The 19,815-nt window shown below is 48.8% G+C and overlaps 2 protein-coding genes across 8 annotated transcripts in view; one reads left to right on the forward strand and one right to left on the reverse strand.

Annotated features, from left to right (window-relative positions):
- Nucleotides 1-11,534, reverse strand: part of skp2 (S-phase kinase-associated protein 2, E3 ubiquitin protein ligase) — a 36,737-nt gene extending 25,203 nt beyond the window's left edge. Inside the window, exons 1-2 of the mRNA XM_069915602.1 lie at nt 11,358-11,534; nt 5,691-5,783 (exon numbers count right to left, since the gene is read on the reverse strand). Of these exons, the coding sequence (XP_069771703.1) occupies nt 5,691-5,783; nt 11,358-11,437 (173 nt within the window). The 5' untranslated portion in view covers nt 11,438-11,534. The remainder of the gene's footprint in view (nt 1-5,690; nt 5,784-11,357) is intronic.
- lmbrd2b (LMBR1 domain containing 2b) overlaps nt 11,217-19,815 on the forward strand; it is a 147,762-nt gene continuing 139,163 nt past the window's right edge. For 3 of the 7 annotated variants that reach the window (XR_011339993.1, XM_069884554.1, XM_069884539.1), the window contains exon 1: nt 11,227-11,610. The gene's annotated coding sequence lies outside the window, so the exon portion shown is untranslated. Of the gene's footprint in view, nt 11,611-19,815 lie in introns of all 7 variants that reach the window. The other 4 variants (XM_069884573.1, XM_069884511.1, XM_069884519.1 and 1 more) reach the window with 4 other exon arrangements.

Consider the following 19,815-nt stretch of genomic DNA (forward strand, 5'->3'; position numbering starts at 1 on the left):
ACGTCCCTAAGGAGGGAATGAACTAATTAACATAACATGCGATGTATGAAGAGGGAGGAACTGAGTGATACCTGGATTGATGGAAGGGAGAAGGAGAATGTTTTAATGTATTGGGATTCTGATTGGAAGAAGGTAATTGAAGGTGGGGCGATGTTGAGCGCGGGACTGTAGAAAGGAGTAATGATTCTGAACCTCCGGTGTGTCTCCAGACCAGGGACACCTGACTCGGCAGACTCAAAATAAAGCTGAACGTGTTCTCCAAGACTTTGTCTCCAGAATAGTGATTGTGAACACTTTATATCTCACAAGCTTGGGAGCTCGTCTGGGATCCTCAACTCCCACCGCTTGGTGACTGGCTATCGAAGAACGAGAAGATGCACCCCATTGATTTCAGTGATCTCCAATTTCCTTGTTTGCTGTCAGGGGTTGGTGTGGGTGATATCCGGACAGTAGTCTCTGGAGAACAGGACTTAGGGAAGCTCCAGTAGAGGGAGTGGAACAGAAGAAGGGACTCCAGTAGGAAGAGTGATTCGGTCGGGGCAATTCTCGTGCACGAGACCCAGGTAAGAAAAATTGACTATTAAGTACTACTCAGGTGACCGGGTTTCTGTCAGGAGTGAATTATCTGACAGGGATGTGGGTAATAAGAGAACCCGAGAGAAGAAGGTCCCGGGATTGACATTCCGCCTGATAGTCCGATGGGGCGGATGTTACGAAACGGGTCAGGGAAGGACCCAGGGAAAGACTAAGGAAACTATGATAAAGTTTTGTTACTACAAATGGCCTGCGGTCTTCGGTTTGGTGGCCCCGACTGGGGTCAGTTGAAGACTGGAGATGTCAGAAATTAAATTTATTCATAAATGAAAGAAGCCCTCCAGACCCAGAGGAGCCAGATTATGCAGCGTGTTGGATCCGAGTGACCGAATTGTTTAAGGTTGCTGTGAAAAAAATGAAGAGGAAGACGGACCTCCCTGGGATCTTTTGAAGCACCTGCCCCCACCCTTTGACAGTCAGAGGGGAGGGGAGAATCAGAAGGATGTTCCCGAGGAACACCAACAGGTGAGAGAGTCCGATGGAGGGGTAGAGGCCTGTGCCCCGGAGCTGGAGGAGGCAGGACAGAAGAACTCAGACAGGCAGGAAAAACGTGAGAAAAAGAGAAACAGACCTGCAAAAGGGTCAGGTCGGAGACCAAGGAATGTCTCCGGGGAGATTTCAGGGAACTCGGCAGTCCAGGACTGTGGTTGAATAAGTGCTCAGGGAGCTCAGTTAAGAGTTCAGGGAACTAGTCCGGTCAGGAACCATTAGTGTGTTTGTGTGTATGTGTGTGCTCGGGGAGCTCAGGTTTTGGGATCCTGAGGTACAATGGGGAATTGTGTAGCTACAACTATCTGGAGGTTGAAAATATAATTTGAAAAGTTTCTGAGACAATAAATAAAAGACTAGGGAGAGAAGGCTGGCTATTGGGGGTGGGGGTGGGGGGGGGGTACTTGGGATGATGAATTCATTAAAGAGCTCATTGGAAAGTGGCACCTGTTAGCACAAGAAAGAAAAGAGATAGGCTTGCAGGTTGCCAAACTAACGCTGTAAAACTGGCAGAAGGGGGGACAGTAAACCTATGGATGTCCTCCAGAAAGAATGTGTACATAGAAAGGAGCAAGGCAGGAAAAATCAGGAAAGGAAAAGAGCAAAGGGTAGGCAGGAGAAGCCTCCTGCACAGGAGGATAAACAAAGACTACGTAGTCAAATGGAAGTCCTAAGGCTGATGGAGGAGGGAGAAACGAGTGTTCGGGGATCCCCTAAGGACCACCACTAGCATAACTTCTGCCTGTATCTAGACCCCTAGCAGTGGTCCCCTCTGTGCCAGTAATACCCAAAGTATTTTCGGATCCCATTAGTGTTTGTACCCAGAGCCATGATAAATCATCCGGCCACTGTAACAAAGAAGTTAAGATTTAAAGTCTGTGGAAAATTCTAGAAGCTTTTGTTAAAACACGTTTGTCTGGATTTGCACAGTTTAAAAATTAAGCTGTTCTCAGTGAGGACAGAGAGAACTCAGCAGAAAAACATAAGATACCAGCCAGGCAAATTGGCAGGAAGCCCATAAGAAGACATAGCGCAGCCAGTCTCTACAGAATATGACAGAGCAGAGAATGAAGACAGCCAGGAATACTCTTAAGGGGCCACACAAGATACCAATTTGTTTGCAATTTAAAGTTGAGCACGTACCCATGATAAAGATGTGATTTTTTAACTTAATGAGGCAGCAAATAAAGTAGCTAAAGTATCTAAAGGGTTATCAAGATTGGGAGCCCAAAGATTTAGTTCAACATGAGTCTCCTCAACGAGCCTTATACCTTCCATCCAGGAGATTAGACTCCACCAGAGGGATGCCTCTGATAGAGAAATTGAGTGATGGAAATGTTCTGGTTGTTATTGGGGAACCCCAGCAGGCAGGGGGTTACTATTGTGGGAAAGTGGGACATTTCAAACAGGAATGTCCCGAATTAAAGAGGGAAAGGGATGATATCCCTCGGATGACTTTTGGGGAGGATTAAATGGATCAGGGGTTTCTTCCTCCCGGGACCCAACAAAGAAGATGCCATTTTTCTGGTGGACACAGAGGCCACTAGATCATCATCAAACGTTATACCGGAGGGAGTTAGATTCACTAGTCCACAATTAAATGTATCGGGAGTAGGGGGGAGAGTCATGAAGACCCCTCTGTTCAAGGGGGTCTGTGTGAAGTATCAAGACAGGGAGGCAATTGAAGACCTGATTCTGGTTTCTCAAGCTGGGGTGAATCTGATGGGACGAGATCTGCAAATTAGACTAGGAGTCGGTACCGCTCCAGTGGAAGGACGTATAATGGTGAAATTGTACCCGTTGAGGGAAGAGGATATCCAGGACATTGGGGACTGTGTCTGGGCCGGAGAGGGAAACAGGGGAGGACTACAATTAACCCCACTCAAAATAACCCTAAAGGAGGGGTTCCAGCCAGTACGGGTGAAACAGTATCCTATTTCGGTAGAAGGACGAAGAGGCCTTCAGCCGGTTATTGAAAATTTGCTGCGAGATGGAATGCTAGAAAGTTGCATGTCCCCTTATAACACCCCTGTCCTCCCTGAACAGAAAACGGATGGGACTTTCCATTTGGTCCAGGATTAAATAAGATTGTTCAAACACAACATCCCGTACTCCCAAACCCCTATAACATATTGAATCGAATACCCCCGGAACACGAGTGGTTCAGTGTTGTAAATTTGAAAGATGCTTTTTGTAGTTGCCCCTTGGATAAGAATAGTCGGGACTTGTTTGCATTCTAGTGGGAGGACCCTCACTCAGGAAGAAAATGGCAGTATCGATGGACAGTCCTCCCTCAAGGGTTTACAGAATCTCCCAATCTATTTGGACAAGTTTTAGAGCAAGTATTAGAAGAGCCCCTAAGCACTCCAAGAACACAGTTAATACAGTATGTAGACGACCTGTTGATTTCAGGAACAAAGGAAAATGAAGTTCATGAATCCACCAATGAGTTGCTAAACTTCTTGGGAGAGAAAGGGTTAAGAGTTTCTAAGAACAAACTGCAATTCATCGAAGAGAAAGTAAGGTATTTGGGACACTTGATTAGCCAAGGGAAAAAGAGAATCAGATCTGAACGAATTGCTGGTATCACCGGTCTGCCTATACCTAAAAATCAGAAGGAGATAAGGAAGTTCCTCGGATTAATTGGGTATTGCCGACTGTGGATAGATAAATACGCACAGAAAGTCCGATTCTTATATGAAAAGCTAGGAAGCGAAAAAGAAAATGTGGAGTGGAACCTAGAGGAACAGCAGGAATTTAATCGCTTGAAGAAAGCAGCTTTGAATATGTGATTACAGACACAATGATAATTAAAAGATTTATAACAAACATGTACATCAAGCTGCAAGCGAAGGAGAACGAGGAAATAAGCTGTAAACCCAAACAAAAGTGGGAACAAGATCTAAACATAAAGAATGAAACATGGGAAAAGCTATGCTCCAGAACCATGAGAAATACAATAAACAAAAGGTTACCCATGATACAATATAATTGGTTACACAGGCTCTACACCACGCCCGAAAAGTTAAATAAATGGGACCCAACAGTATCAGACAGATGTTTTCGCTGTAAGAAGGAAACGGGAACAACAGGACATGCAATTTGGGCATGTGAGAAAGTGGAAAAGTTTTGGGAAGATCTAAATCAGGTATTAAATAAAATCACAAAAAGCCACATCCCAAAAAATCCAGAGATCTTTCTTCTAAGTAATATAAGAAGTAAAGAATTAGGCCTCAATTTGGATGAAGCACAAAAAAGATTTATTACGATAGCCCTAGCTGTAGCAAAAAAATGTATAATGTCAACCTGGAAATCAGAAGAGAGCCTGAGAATACAGCAATGGTACATGGAAATGAATAAATGTATTCCATTAGAAAAAATAACATATAATTTAAAAATAAAGTCACATTATTTGAACAAATTTGGGAACCGTACATGGAACACAACAGAGAGGGCCTACCGCGGACCTCCACCCCCTAAAATGATAGGAGAAGAAGACGAAATGACCTGACCCAGTGTGTAAAAGTAGATGACACAAATTTCTTGTTTATTTTCATTGTGTGATGATTGTTTAATGGGTTTAATGTATCATATAGGTTGAACGTTGAGTGGGTGGGGAGGGGGGGGTGAAGGAGGGAGTGAAGGGAGGGGGAAAAGGGGAGAAAATGCCACTGTGTATATTCAAGAGGGAAATGTTTGTGTGTATTTTGGATAAAATGGTTCATAGTGTGAAATATAAAAAAAATTTAAAAAAAGAAAGACTTGATTAATGCTCCGGACCTGGCTTTGCCTGATATTAATCAGCCTTTCTGTAAATGTGGAAAAAGGGATAGCTTTGGGAGTGCTAGGCTCAGAAAAGAGGAGGCCAGAGGCAACCTGTGGCTTTCCTCTCAAAAATGTTGGACCCAGCGTCACGAGGGTGGCCGGAATGCATTCAAGCAGTAGCAGCCACGCAGCATTAGTGGAAAAAAGCCGAAAATTTGTATTCACTCCCCACACTGTCAGAACCATTTTAACTCAGAAGTCTCACAGATGGTTGACAGACTCGAGAATTTTCAAGTATGAGGCAATCTTAATGGAAAAAAATGACTTAACGATTTGTACAGATAAAAGTCTGAACCCTTCAGTTCCTGTACTCGTCAGGAGAAGATAAAGAACCAGGGGACTCAGGGCACGACTGTAGCTGCAAACGAAAAGTCGAGATGACTTAGAAGAGGAGCCCCTCTCGGAAGGGCAATGATGGTTCATAGATGGATCGTCAAGCTGTATAGATGGGAAGAGATACAGTGGATATGATGGAGTTACCGGAACCGAAGTGGAAATTGGGCGTCTGCCCGGCAGCTGGTCTGCTCAGTCCTGCGAGTTGTATGCCCTAATGAGAGCCCTGGAACTGTTGAAAGGGCAAGAAGGTACCATATATACAGAATCGAAATATGCGTTTGGAGTGGTACATGCATTTGGAAAAATTTGGAAAGAACAGGGGATGATAACAGCAAGAGGAAAAGAACTAGCTCATGAGCAACTAATTGTAAAGACTTTAGAAGCATTAATCGAACCAGAAAGAATTCCCATAATACATGTACCAGGACATCAGAAGGGGAACTCACCAGGCCCGACAAGCGACATAATCAGGAACAGTGCACATGATGACTCTCATACCTCTCAGAGAAGGGCTGAAGAAGGTCCTATCTTTTCCCTCCCTGAAGAAAAACAAATGGAAAAGATGGGAGCAAAGAAGACGGAAGATGGAAAATGGTGCCTTCCCGATGGAAGACAATTGTTAAAAAAAGAAATCACCCGGTAGCTACTAGGGGAATTGCACTCATGCTCCCATTGGGGAGCGCCAACACTGTATGATGCATTCTTACGAACTTACACCTGCAGAGGAGTCTATACCCTAGCAAGACAGACAGTGAACCGCTGTGTGATCTGTTTAAAGGTTAATAAAAAAATTATGAGAGCTATGCCTGGAGGAGGACAACCTTTAGCAATCCGGCCATTTCAGCGGATACAAGTGGATTTCACCGAACTCCCTAAGGTCCAGCGATGGAAATTTCTACTAGTAATAGTGGACCACTTCATGAGATGGGTTGAAGTGTTCCCACCGTCAATGCCACTGCACAAGCAGTGGCAAAAATAATTCTGGAACAAATTGTACCCCGATATGGAATAGCCGAGTCCATCGATTCAGATCGGGGAACGCACTTCACTTCTAAAATTCACAGCCTGGTCTGTGAAGCCTAGGGATAAAATGGAAGCTGCATACACCATGGCATCCACAGAGTTCGGGAAGAGTGGAGTGAATGAATGCCACTTTAAAAAGGCAAATTACAAAACCAAAAGAAGAGACTAAATTACCCTGGACCAAGTGCTTACCGATAGCTCTTCTCAGAATTCGGACAGCCCCACGACAAGACATTAGAATATCCCCTTATGAGATGTTATTTGGACTCCCATATTTGGGGCAGGTAGAAGGAATACCTACAGTCGAAAGTAATAATGTGTTTTAAGGAACTATTTGCTGGCAGTCTCTCATTCTCTTGCAGATTTAAAAGCTAAGGGTCTGCTAGCGCAGAGCCCTCCTCTGGATTTCCCTATCCACTCTGAAGGCTGGTGACTAGGTTCTGATCAAATCGTGGAAAGAACAGCTTCAGCCCCAGTGGAATGGACCATATCTAGTACTGTTAACCACAGAAACAGCGGTCCGAACGAAGGAAAAGGGGTGGACAGATGCTTCAAGAATAAAGGGACAGAAAAAAAACTACAATAATGAAACTTTTTACGTTTACTATTTCAATTTGTACTTATACATATCATAGCTTTGCGTGTTAAACCTAAAAATTCTTTTATCTCTCCATGTACTAATTATGCTAAGAACCAAAATCAAACAGATTGTTGGGTATGTGTGAAAATACCACACCATGGCAAGTCAGGAGTCTCCTTAGTCGCAGTCCCTCTCTCCCTACACGAATTATATACCTTGCCCAGCAACAGTGATCCAACCACTGAAGATAAATACAAAGGGTGGTCGATACGACCAGAACCAACAAAGTCACCAACTACTCAGTCTGGAGAGTTGCTCCCTTTTGAGGAACCAAGTAGGAGTTTCCAATTGCATGCAGAATTGGACCGTCACACGACTGTGAATCCCGCAGCCTGTAAATGGCACATATTGGTGTGAGGACGTAAAATTTATTCATGGTTACCCGGGGGAAAAAGAATGTTGGAATCGGACAAAAGGGTTTTAAATTGACCCGTACGCCTAAAGGTTGGAGTGGATGTTTGTTACCTGGCCTATTTAATTCCTCATGTCTGTGTTCTTAACCAGCTACCTGTACTAGTCTCGTCCCATGAGCAAAGCAAAAGGGTGACTGAAGGCGATCATCTCATGTGGATGTTTTTTCTGACATATGGAGCCGCACGAGTTGGGGTTGAGATTCAAGAATTTGCAGCCACCCTATATGAATTAGTAAATGATACGGACCTGGCGCTTGGGGAAGTCCAATCCCAAGTCTGGGCAATAATTACAGAAATGGCCACCATGCGACTTACAGTCCTCCAAAAACGCATGGCCCTTGATTTTATTTTAGCAGAGAGGGGGGACTTGAGCTTTAATTGGCTCTAAATGTTGCACATACATCCCAGATGAATCAGCTAATATCTCGGATTTGGCGGTCCATATTAAAAAGTATAGAGAGAAGATCCGGGAGGCTAGAGACAAATATAAAAAAGGTGTATGGGGTGATTGGACATGGAGAGATTGGAATTTCGGAGGTTGGGGGCCATGGTTAATGCCCCTTGCTATATATGGTTTAATGATTCTAGTGGGCTTATTTATTGGATTAGCCATCCTACGATGTATTATCACTAGATTAATTTGCTCAGCTACTGGAGCGAAGCAGATGGTATTAAAAAACCCCATGGCAGATGAATGACAAATTCAACTCAGGTTACAACAATTTGAGGAAACAAAAGGTGAACAATAATGCAGTTTAATCAGAAATACATGGTAAAGAGAAAAAAGGAGGAATTGTGAAAAATGGCTGAAAGTGATCACATTCACACCATTCTGTGAAAAGTGATGGAATGCAAAATATGTAGATTAAATCTTGAGAGTAGACAGAACTAGCTAGTGGGCCCCTTCTTATCTTGAGTCCCAAGGATGCAAGGATCTGGTTCAGGCTGGTACAGTGACCGAAGGTAGTTTATAGCTAGTACTGCACTTGCTTAATAAAGACCTGAATATTAACTTAGACACCCGAAGAGGGAATGAACTAATTAACATAACAGGCGATGTATGAAAAGGGAGGAACTGAGTGATACCTGGATTGATGGAAGGGAGTAGAATGTTTTAATGTATTGGGATTCTGATTGGAAGAAGGTAAATGAAGGTGGGGCGATGTTGAGTGCGGGACTGTACAAAGGAGTGATGATTCTGAACCCCCGGAGTGTCTCCAGACCAGGGACATCCAACTCTGCACTCCAAATAAAGCTGAACTTGTTCTCCAATACTTTGTCTCCAGAGTAGTAGTTGTGAACTCTTTATATTTCACAGACTGGATGGGCCAAAAGGCCTAATTTCGCTCTGATGTATTGTGGTCTAAGCCAGTGGTTGTTAATCTTTTTCTTAAGGTGGGGTGTGAGTTGGAAGGGAAGGTTGAGAATCACTGCTCTAGACCCAACTGTTACTGAAATATTTTGCTTGAGAAAAATTCTCATTGGCCCATTTCCTTTGTTCTGAAACCGTGCACATAACGAGTCAATTGGGGACGATTAAAACAGTGGTTTCCAAACTTTTTCTTTCCATCCACATCCCACCTTAAGCAATCCCTTACTCATCACAGAGCACCGATGGCATAGGGATTACTTAAAGTGGGATGTGAGTGGAAAGAAAAAAGTTGAGAACCACTGGCTAAACATTTATTCCCCTCACCACTGGTGTTGGGGTTGCAGGGAGTGGCATCCACTGCATCAACTACAGGTCACTGTCATAACACCAAGCTCTTCCACACAAGGCAGGACCATTAGACATAGGGGTAGAAATATGCCATTCAGCCCCTTGAGTCTGCCTTGCCATTTAATCAAGATCCATTCTCCCCATAACCTCTGATGCCCTGGCTAATCAAGAACCTGTAAATCTCTGCCTTAGATACACCCAGTAATGTGGCCAGTGTGGAAAACCAGGTTTCCCTTCCGAGCAGCACATCCTTCATCCTGCATCAGAGGCCAGTGTGAGAATGTGCACCAGGTCAAGGTGACAGCCCACTTATTGATGGAGTAATGCTGGCCTGACCTGGATCTCCAAATTTAAATGAACAGTAAAAGCTGAATTGCTCATACAACGGTTAAAACAGCTCTTGAGGGGTCCAACTGTTCCTTGATTCTGTGGGTGTTTGAACTAACAGAGAACCAGAAACATGGTGGAAACACTCAGGTGTGTGGATGGTCAGGGTGTTGGTTGCACATAACTCACGGATCAAACATTGGGACCCCTGATGTCTTGTACATTCCTGACTTAGATGTGAATAAATTAAACGATTAGCAAATTCGCGACTCATAAAAGAATTGGTGTTGCTGGGACAGGGAGTCTGAAGTAAACAGGATGTGATTGATCAGCTGGCAACTTTCTTCAACCTGTCAGGGACGTGAACCATTCCTCCCCGCGGATCCATCATTTCCCCCTCTTCACACATCCCCCCTCCCCTCTCCCACCCCATATATCCATCATCTCTCCCACCCTCACCCCTAACCCCTCCACCACACCTACACCCTCCCCATCCACCCTTTGTCCCCTCCACCACACCTACACCCTCCCCATCCCTCCTTTGTCCCCTCCACCACACCTACACCCTCACCATCCCCCCTCTGACCCCCTCCACCACACCGACACCCTCCCCATCCCCCCTTTGTCCCATCCACCACACTTACACCCTCCCCATCCCCCCTTTGTCCCCTCCACCACACCTACACCCTCCCCATCCCTCCTTTGTCCCCCTCCACCACACCTACACCCTCCCCATCCCCCCTCTGACCCCTCCACCACACCGACACCCTCCCCATCCCCCCTTTGTCCCCTCCACCACACTTACACCCTCCCCATCCCCCCTTTGTCCCCCTCCACCACACCTACACCCTCCCCATCCCCCCTTTGTCCCCTCCACCACACCTACACCCTCCCCATCCCCCCCTTTGTCCCCTCCACCACACCTACACCCTCCCCATCCCCCCTTTGTCCCCCTCCACCACACCTACACCCCTCCCCATCCCCCCTTTGTCCCCTCCACCACACCTACACCCTCCCCCATCCCCCCTTTGTCCCCTCCACCACACCTACATCCTCCCCATCCCCCCTTTGTCCCCTCCACCACACTTACACCCTCCACATCCCCCCTTTGTCCCCTCCACCACACCTACACCCTCCCCATCCCCCCTTTGTCCCCTCCACCACAATCCCCCCTCTGACCCCTCCACCACACCGACACCCTCCCCATCCCCCCTTTGTCCCCTCCACCACACCTACACCCTCCCCCCATCGTCAATTCCACAGCACCTCCACTCTCCCCTCATCCCCCCCACCTCCACCCTCCCATTACCCCAGACCCCCAACCCCGATACTCCCCCCGCCCCTTCCAATCCCCCCCCCGATCCGCCCCCCCTCCCCCCCCGATCCGCCCCCCCTCCCCCCCCGATCCGCCCCCCTCCCCCCCCCGATCCGCCCCCCCTCCCCCCCGATCCGCCCCCCTCCCCCCCCGATCCGCCCCCCCTCCCCCCCCGATCCGCCCCCCCTCCCCCCCCGATCCGCCCCCCCTCCCCCCCCGATCCGCCCCCCCTCCCCCCCGATCCGCCCCCCCTCCCCCCCGATCCGCCCCCCCTCCCCGCCGATCCGCCCCCCGATCCCCCTCCCCTCCCCCTCCCACCCCGATCCCCCTCCCCTCCCCCTCCCACCCCGATCCCCCTCCCCTCCCCCTCCCACCCCGATCCCCCTCCCCTCCCCCTCCCACCCCGATCCCCCTCCCCTCCCCCTCCCACCCCGATCCCCCTCCCCCCCGATTCCCCCTCCCCCCCGATTCCCCCCCCCCCGATTCCCCCCCCCCGATTCCCCCCCCCCCCAATCCCGGACCCACCTCCACCGCCACATCCCCTCCACCGCGCGCTCCCGTTCGGCGCCACACCGTGGCGGGAAGTTTAACTTCCCGCGATCCCGTCGGAAACCGAATCCGATTGGTGCAAGGGCACGTCATTGAAAACCATCCCGCCCCCTCCCGGGCCCTCACCCCCAGGGCTCGACCGCAGTGCGCATGTCAGTATCGCCTGCCCCATGTTGGACGCAAAACATTGCGCCGCGCAGCCGCATAACGGATTCTTCGCTAAATCAAACGACATCTCCCATCAAACACTGCGCCACACTGCCTCTGTCCTGATCTACACTACATCTCCCATGAAACACCACGGCGCGCAATCGCAGTTCAATTTCCGGAGTGCCGTCACACGAAGAGGATGTGACAACCGGGAGGGTGAGAAACCTCGGTAATTACCCGGGGGGAAGGGGGACGGGCGGAGGGGTAAATGTCAGGGGGGTAATTACTCTTGGGGACGGGGCAGGGTAAATATCAGAGAGGGATAGGGGTAAATACTGGGCGGTTGGGGGTAAATACTAGGGGGCAGGGTGCAAGTACCCAGGGATAATACCTGGGGAGGGGGTACAAGGGTTAAATACCGGGGGACAGGGTGTAAACACCTGGGGGAAATTACCTGAGGGGGGTACAAGGGTTAAATACCGGGGGACTGGGTGTAAATACCTGGGGAAAATTATCTGGGGGGGTACAAGGGTTAAATACTGGGGGACAGGGTGTAAATACCTAGGGAAAATTATCTGGGGGGGGGGTACAAGGGTTAAATACCGGGGGACAGGGTGTAAATACCTGGGGGAAATTACCAGAGGCGGGTACAGGGGTTAAATACCGGGGGACAGGGTGTAAACACCTGAGGGAAATTACCTGAGGGGGGTACAAGGCTTAAATGCTGGGGGACAGGGTGTAAATACCTGGGGAAAATTATCTGGGGGGGTACAAGGGTTAAATACCGGGGGACAGGGTGTAAATACCTGGGGGAAATTATCTGGGGGGGTACAAGGGTTAAATACCGAGGGACAAGGTGTAAACACCTGGGGGAAATTACCTGAGGGGGTTACAAGGGTTAAACACCGGGGGACAGGGTGTAAATACCTGGGGAAAATTATCTGGGGGGGGGTACAAGGGTTAAATACCGGGGGACAGGGTGTAAACACCTGGGGGAAATTACCTGAGGGGGGTACAAGGGTTAAATACCGGGGGACAGGGTGTAAACACCTGGGGAAATTACCTCAGGGGGGGTACAAGGCTTAAATACAGGGGGACAGGGTGTAAATACCTGGGGAAAATTATCTGGGGGGGGGTACAAGGGTTAAATACCGGGGGACAGGGTGTAAATACCTGGGGGAAATTATCTGGGGGGGGTACAAGGGTTAAATACCGAGGGACAGGGTGTAAACACCTGGGGGAAATTACCTGAGGGGGTTACAAGGGTTAAACACCGGGGGACAGGGTGTACATAACCTGGGAAAATTATCTGGGGGGGGTACAAGGGTTAAATACCGGGGGACAGGGTGTAAACACCTGGGGGAAATTACCTGAGGGGGGTACAAGGGTTAAATACTGGGGGACAGGGTGTAAATACCTGCGGAAAATTATCTGGGGGGGGGTACAAGGGTTAAATACCGGGGGACAGGGTGTAAACACCTGGGGAAATTACCTGAGGGGGGTACAAGGGTTAAATACCGGGGGACAGGGTGTAAACACCTGGGGGAAATTACCTGAGGGGGGTACAAGGGTTAAATACTGGGGGACAGGGTGTAAATACCTGGGGAAAATTACCTGAGAGCGGTACAAGGGTTAAATACCTGGGGACAGGGTGTAAACACCTGGGGGAAATTACCTGAGGGGGGTACAAGGGTTAAATACCGCAGATCAGGGTGCAATGAACTGGGGAAAATTAACTGGGGGGGTACAAAGCTTAAATACTGGGGGACAGGGTGTAAATATCTGGGGAAAATTACCTGGGGGGGGTACAAGGGTTAAATACCAGGGGTCAGAGTGTAAATACCAGGGGAAAATTACCTGGGGAGAGGTACAAGGGTGCAAATACCTGGGGAAAATTACCTAGGGGTTATAAGGGTTAAATACTGGGGGACAGGGTGTAAATACCTGAGGGAAATTACTTGGGGGGGTACAAAGGGTAAATACTGGGGGGTGGGAAACAGGCTGTAAATACCTGGGGGAAATTACCTGGGGGGTACAAGGGTTAAATACTGGGGGTCAGGGTGTAAACACCTGGGGGAAATTACCTGAGGGGGGTACTAGGGTTAAATACTGGGGGACAGGGTGTAAATACCTGGGGAAAATTACCTGAGGGGGGTACAAGGGTTAAATACCTGGGGACAGGGTGTAAACACCTGGGGGAAATTACCTGAGGGGGGTACAAGGGTTAAATACCAGGGGACAGGGTGTAAACACCTGAGGGAAATTACCTGAGGGGGGTACAAGGGTTAAATACCGGGGGACAGGGTGTAAACACCTGGGGGAAATTACCTGAGGGGGGTAGAAGGGTTAAATACTGGGGGACAGGGTGTAAACACCTGGAGGGAAATTACCTGAGGGGGGTACAAGGGTTAAATACCGGGGACAGGGTGTAAATACCTGGGGGAAATTACCTGAGGGGTGTACAAGGGTTAAATACCTGGGGACAGGGTGTAAACACCTGGGGAAATTACCTGAGGTGGGTACAATGGTTAAATACCGGGGGACAGGGTGTAAACACCTGGGGGAAATTACCTGAGGGGGGTACAAGGGTTAAATACCGGGGGACATGGTGTAAACACCTGGGGGAAATTACCTGAGGGGGGTAAAATGCTTAAATACTGGGGGACAGGGTGTAAATACCTGGGGAAAATTACCTGAGGGGGGTACAAGGGTTAAATACTGGGCGACAGGGTGTAAACACCTGGGACAATTACCTGAGGGGGGTACAAGGGTTAAATACCGAGGGACAGGTTGTAAACACCTGGGGGAAATTACCTGAGGGGGGTACAACAGTTAAATACTGGGGGACAGGGTGTAAACATCTGGGGGAAATTACCTGAGGGGAGTACAAGGGTTAATTACCGGGGGACAGGGTGTAAATACCTGGGGGAAATTACCTGGGGGATAAAAAGGGTTAAATGCCGAGGGACAGGGTGTAAATACCTGGGGGAAATTACATGAGGGGGGTAGAAGGGTTAAATACCGGGGACAGGGTGTAAATACCTGTGGAAAATTACCTGAGGGGGGTACAAGGTTTAAATACCGGGGGACAGGGTGTAAACACCTGGGGAAAATTACCTGAGGGGGGTACAAGGGTTAAATACCGGGGGACAGGGTGTAAACACATGGGGGAAATTACCTGAGGGGGGTACAAGGGTTAAATACCGGGGGACAGGGTGTAAATACCTGGGGAAAATTACCTGAGGGGGGTACAAGGGATAAATACGGGGGGACAGTGTGTAAATACCTGGGGGAAATTACCTGAGAGGGTACAAGGGTTAAATAACAGGGGACAGGGTGTAAACACCTGGGGCAAATTACCTGAGGGGGGTACAAGGGTTAAATACTGGGGGACAGGGTGTAAACACCTGAGGGAAATTACCTGAGGGGGGTACAAGGGTTAAATACTGGGGACAGGGTGTGAAAACCTTGGGGAAATTACCTGTGGGGGGAACAATGGTTAAATACCGGGGGACAGGGTGTAAATACCTGGGAAAATTACCTAGGGGTTATAAGGGTTAAATACTGGGGGACAGGGTGTAAACGCCTGAGGGAAATTACCTGAGGTGGGTACAAGGGTTAAATACCGGAGATCAGGGTGCAATGAACTGGGGAAAATTAACTGGGGGGTACCAAGCTTAAATACTGGGGGACAGGGTGTAAATATCTGGGGAAAATTACCTGGGGGGGTACAAGGGTTAAATACCAGGCGACAGAGTATAAATACCAGGGGAAAATTACCTGGGAGAGGTACAAGGGTTAAATACCTGGGGAAAATTACCTGGGGGGGGTACAAGGGTTAAATACCGGGGGACAGGGTGTAAATACCTGGGAAAATTACCTAGGGGTTATAAGGGTTAAATACTGGGGGACAGGGTGTAAATACCTGAGGGAAATTACCTGGGGGGGTACAAAGGGTAAATACTGGGGGGTGGGAAACAGGCTGTAAATACCTGGGGGAAATTACCTGGGGGGTACAAGGGTTAAATACCGGGGGTCAGGGTGTAAATACCTGGGTGAAATTACCTGAGGGGGTACAAGGGTTTAATACCGGGGGACAGGGTGTAAATATCTGGTGGAAATTACCTGAGGGGGGTTCAAGGGTTAAATACCGGGGACAGGGTGTAAATACCTGGGGGAAATTACCTGGGGGGGTACAAGGGTAAATGCCGAGGGACAGGGTGTAAATACCTGGGGGAAATTACATGAGGGGGGTAGAAGGGTTAAATACCGGGGGACAGGGTGTATAACCTGGGGGAAAATACCCCCGGGGGGTACAAGGATTAAATGCTGGGGGACAGGGTGTAAATACCTGGGGGAAATTACCTGAGGGGGGTACAAGAGTTAAATACCGGGGGACAGGGTGTAAATACCTGGGGGAAAATTAATTGGGGGGGTACAAAGGTTAAATACTGGGGGACAGGGTGTAAATACCTGGGAAAATTACCTGGGTGCTACAAGGGTTAAATACCGGGGACAGGGTGTAAATACCTGGGGAAAATTACCTGAGGGGGGTACAAGGGTTAAATACCGGGGGACAGGGTGTAAACACCTTGGGGAAATTACCTGAGGGGGGTACATGGGTTAAATACCGGGGGACAGGCTGTAAATACCTGGGGAAAGTTACCTGGGGTGGGTACAAGGGTTAAATACCGGGGGACAGGGTGTAAATACCTGGGGAAAATTACCTAGGGGTTATAAGGGTTAAATACTGGGGAACAGGGTGTAAATACCTGAGGGAAATTACTTGGGGGGGTACAAAGGGTAAATACTGGGGGGTGGGAAACAGGCTGTAAATACCTGGGGGAAATTACCTGGGGGATACAAGGGTTAAAAACCGGGGGTCAGGGTGTAAATACCTGGGTGAAATTACCTGAGGGGGGTACAAGGGTTTAATACCGGGGGACAGGGTGTAAATATCTGGGGGAAATTACCTGAGTGGGGTACAAGGGTTAAATACCGGGGGACAGGGTGTAAATACCTGGGGAAATTACCTGGGGGGGTACAAGGGTTAAATGCCGAGGGACAGGGTGTAAATACCTGGGGGAAATTACATGAGGGGGGTAGAAGGGTTAAATACCGGGGGACAGGGTGTATAACCTGGGGGAAAATACCTGGGGGGGTACAAGGGTTAAATGCCGGGGGACAGGGTGTAAATACCTGGGGGAAATTACCTGAGGGGGGTACAAGAGTTAAATACCGGGGGACAGGGTGTAAATACCTGGGGATAAAATTAACTGGGGGGGTACAAAGGTTAAATACTGGGGACAGGGTGTAAATACCTGGGGAAAATTACCTGGGTGCTACAAGGGTTAAATACCGGGGACAGGGTGTAAATACCTGGGGAAAATTACCTGAGAGGGGTACAAGGGTTAAATACTGGGGGACAGGGTGTAAACACATGGGGGAAATAAGCTGAGGGGGGTACAAGGGTTAAATACCGGGGGACATGGTGTAAACACCTGGGGGAAATTACCTGAGGGGGGTACAAGGGTTAAATACCGGGGGACAGGGTGAAAACACCTGAGGGAAATTACCTGAGGTGGGTACAAGGGTTAAATACCGGAGATCAGGGTGCAATGAACTGGGGAAAATTAACTGGGGGGGTACAAAGCTTAAATACTGGGGGACAGGGTGTAAATATCTGGGGAAAATTACCTGGGGTGGTACAAGGGTTAAATACCAGGCGACAGAGTGTAAATACCAGGGGAAAATTACCTGGGGAGAGGTACAAGGGTTAAATACCTGGGGAAAATTACCTGGGGGGGTACAAGGGTTAAATACCGGGGGACAGGGTGTAAATACCTGGGGAAAATTACCTAGGGGTATAAGGGTTAAATACTGGGGGACAGGGTGTAAATACCTGAGGGAAATTACTTGGGGGGGTACAAAGGGTAAATACTGGGGGGTGGGAAACAGGCTGTAAATACCTGGGGGAAATTACCTGGGGGGTACAAGGGTTAAATACTGGGGGTCAGGGTGTAAACACCTGGGGGAAATTACCTGAGGGGGGTACAAGGGTTAAATACCTGGGGACAGCGTGTAAATACCTGGGGGAAATTACCTGAGGGGGGTACAAGGGTTAAATACCGGGGGACAGGGTGTAAACACCTGAGGGAAAATACCTGGGGGGGTTCAAGGGTTAAATGCCGGGGGACAGGGTGTAAATATCTGGGGAAATTACCTGAGGGGGGTACAAGAGTTAAATACAGGGGGACAGGGTGTAAATACCTGGGGGAAAGTTAACTGGGGGGGTACAAAGGTTAAATACTGGGGGACAGGGTGTAAATACCTGGGGAAAATTATCTGGGGGGGGGTACAAGGGTTAAATACCGGGGGACAGGGTGTAAACACCTGGGGGAAATTACCTGAGGGGGGTACAAGGGTTAAATACTGGGGCACAGGGTGTATATACCTGCGGAAAATTATCTGGAGGGGGTACAAGGGTTAAATACCGGGGGACAGGGTGTAAACACCTGGGGGAAATTACCTGAGGGGGGTACAAGGGTTAAATACCGGGGGACAGGGTGTAAACACCTGGGGGAAATTACCTGAGGGGGGTACAAGGGTTAAATACCGGGGGACAGGGTGTAAATAACCTGGGGAAAATTACCTGAGGGCGGTACAAGGGTTAAATACCTGGGGACAGGGTGTAAACACCTGGGGGAAATTACCTGAGGGGGGTACAAGGGTTAAATACCGGAGATCAGGGTGCAATGAACTGGGGAAAATTAACTGGGGGGTACAAAGCTTAAATACTGGGGGACAGGGTGTAAATATCTGGGGAAAATTACCTGGGGGGGGTACAAGGGTTAAATACCAGGGGTCAGAGTGTAAATGCCAGGGGAAAATTACCTGGGGAGAGGTACAAGGGTTAAATACCTGGGGAAAATTACATGGGGGGGGGTACAAGGGTTAAATACCGGGGGACAGGGTGTAAATACCTGGGGAAAATTACCTAGGGGTTATAAGGGTTAAATACTGGGGGACAGGGTGTAAATACCTGAGGGAAATTACTTGGGGGGGTACAAAGGGTAAATACTGGGGGGTGGGAAACAGGCTGTAAATACCTGGGGGAAATTACCTGGGGGATACAAGGGTTAAATACCGGGGGTCAGTGTGTAAATACCTGGGTGAAATTACCTGAGGGGGTACAAGGGTTTAATACCGGGGGACAGGGTGTAAATATCTGGGGGAAATTACCTGAGGGGGGTACAAGGGTTAAATACCGGGGGACAGGGTGTATAACCTGGGGGAAAATACCTGGGGGGTTCAAGGGTTAAATGCCGGGGGACAGGGTGTAAATATCTGGGGGAAATTACCTGAGGGGGGTACAAGAGTTAAATACAGGGGGACAGGGTGTAAATACCTGGGGGAAAATTAACTGGGGGGTACACAGGTTAAATACTGGGGGACAGGGTGTAAATACCTGGGGAAAATTATCTGGGGGGGGTACAAGGGTTAAATACCGGGGGACAGGGTGTAAACACCTGGGGGAAATTACCTGAAGGGGTAGAAGGGTTAAATACCAGGGGACAGGGTGTAAACACCTGGAGGGAAATTACCTGAGGGGGGTACAAGGGTTAAATACCGGAGATCAGGGTGCAATGAACTGGGGAAAATTAACTGGGGGGGTTCAAGGGTTAAATGCCGGGGGACAGGGTGTAAATACCTGGGGGAAATTACCTGAGGGGGGTACAAGAGTTAAATACCGGGGGACAGGGTGTAAATACCTGGGGGAAAATTAACTGGGGGGGTACAAAGGTTAAATACTGGGGGACAGGGTGTAAATACCTGGGGAAAATTATCTGGGGGGGGTACAAGGGTTAAATACCGGGGGACAGGGTGTAAACACCTGGGGGGAAATTACCTGAGGGGGGTACAAGGGTTAAATACTGGGGCACAGGGTGTAAATACCTGTGGAAAATTATCTGGAGGGGGTATAAGGGTTAAATACCGGGGGACAGGGTGTAAACACCTGGGGGAAATTACCTGAGGGGGTACAAGGGTTAAATACCGGGGGACAGGGTGTAAATACCTGGGGAAAATTACCTGAGGGCGGTACAAGGGTTAAATACCTGGGGACAGGGTGTAAACACCTGGGGGAAATTACCTGAGGGAGGTACAAGGGTTAAATACCGGAGATCAGGGTGCAATGAACTGGGGAAAATTAACTGGGGGGTACAAAGCTTAAATACTGGGGGACAGGGTGTAAATATCTGGGGTAAATTACCTGGGGGGGTACAAGGGTTAAATACCAGGGGGTCAGAGTGTAAATACCAGGGGAAAATTACCTGGGGAGAGGTACAAGGGTTAAATACCTGGGGAAAATTACATGGGGGGGGGTACAAGGGTTAAATACCGGGGGACAGGGTGTAAATACCTGGGGAAAATA

The sequence above is a fragment of the Narcine bancroftii genome, chromosome 1 (genome assembly GCF_036971445.1).
Source record: "Narcine bancroftii isolate sNarBan1 chromosome 1, sNarBan1.hap1, whole genome shotgun sequence".
Taxonomy (NCBI): domain Eukaryota; kingdom Metazoa; phylum Chordata; class Chondrichthyes; order Torpediniformes; family Narcinidae; genus Narcine; species Narcine bancroftii.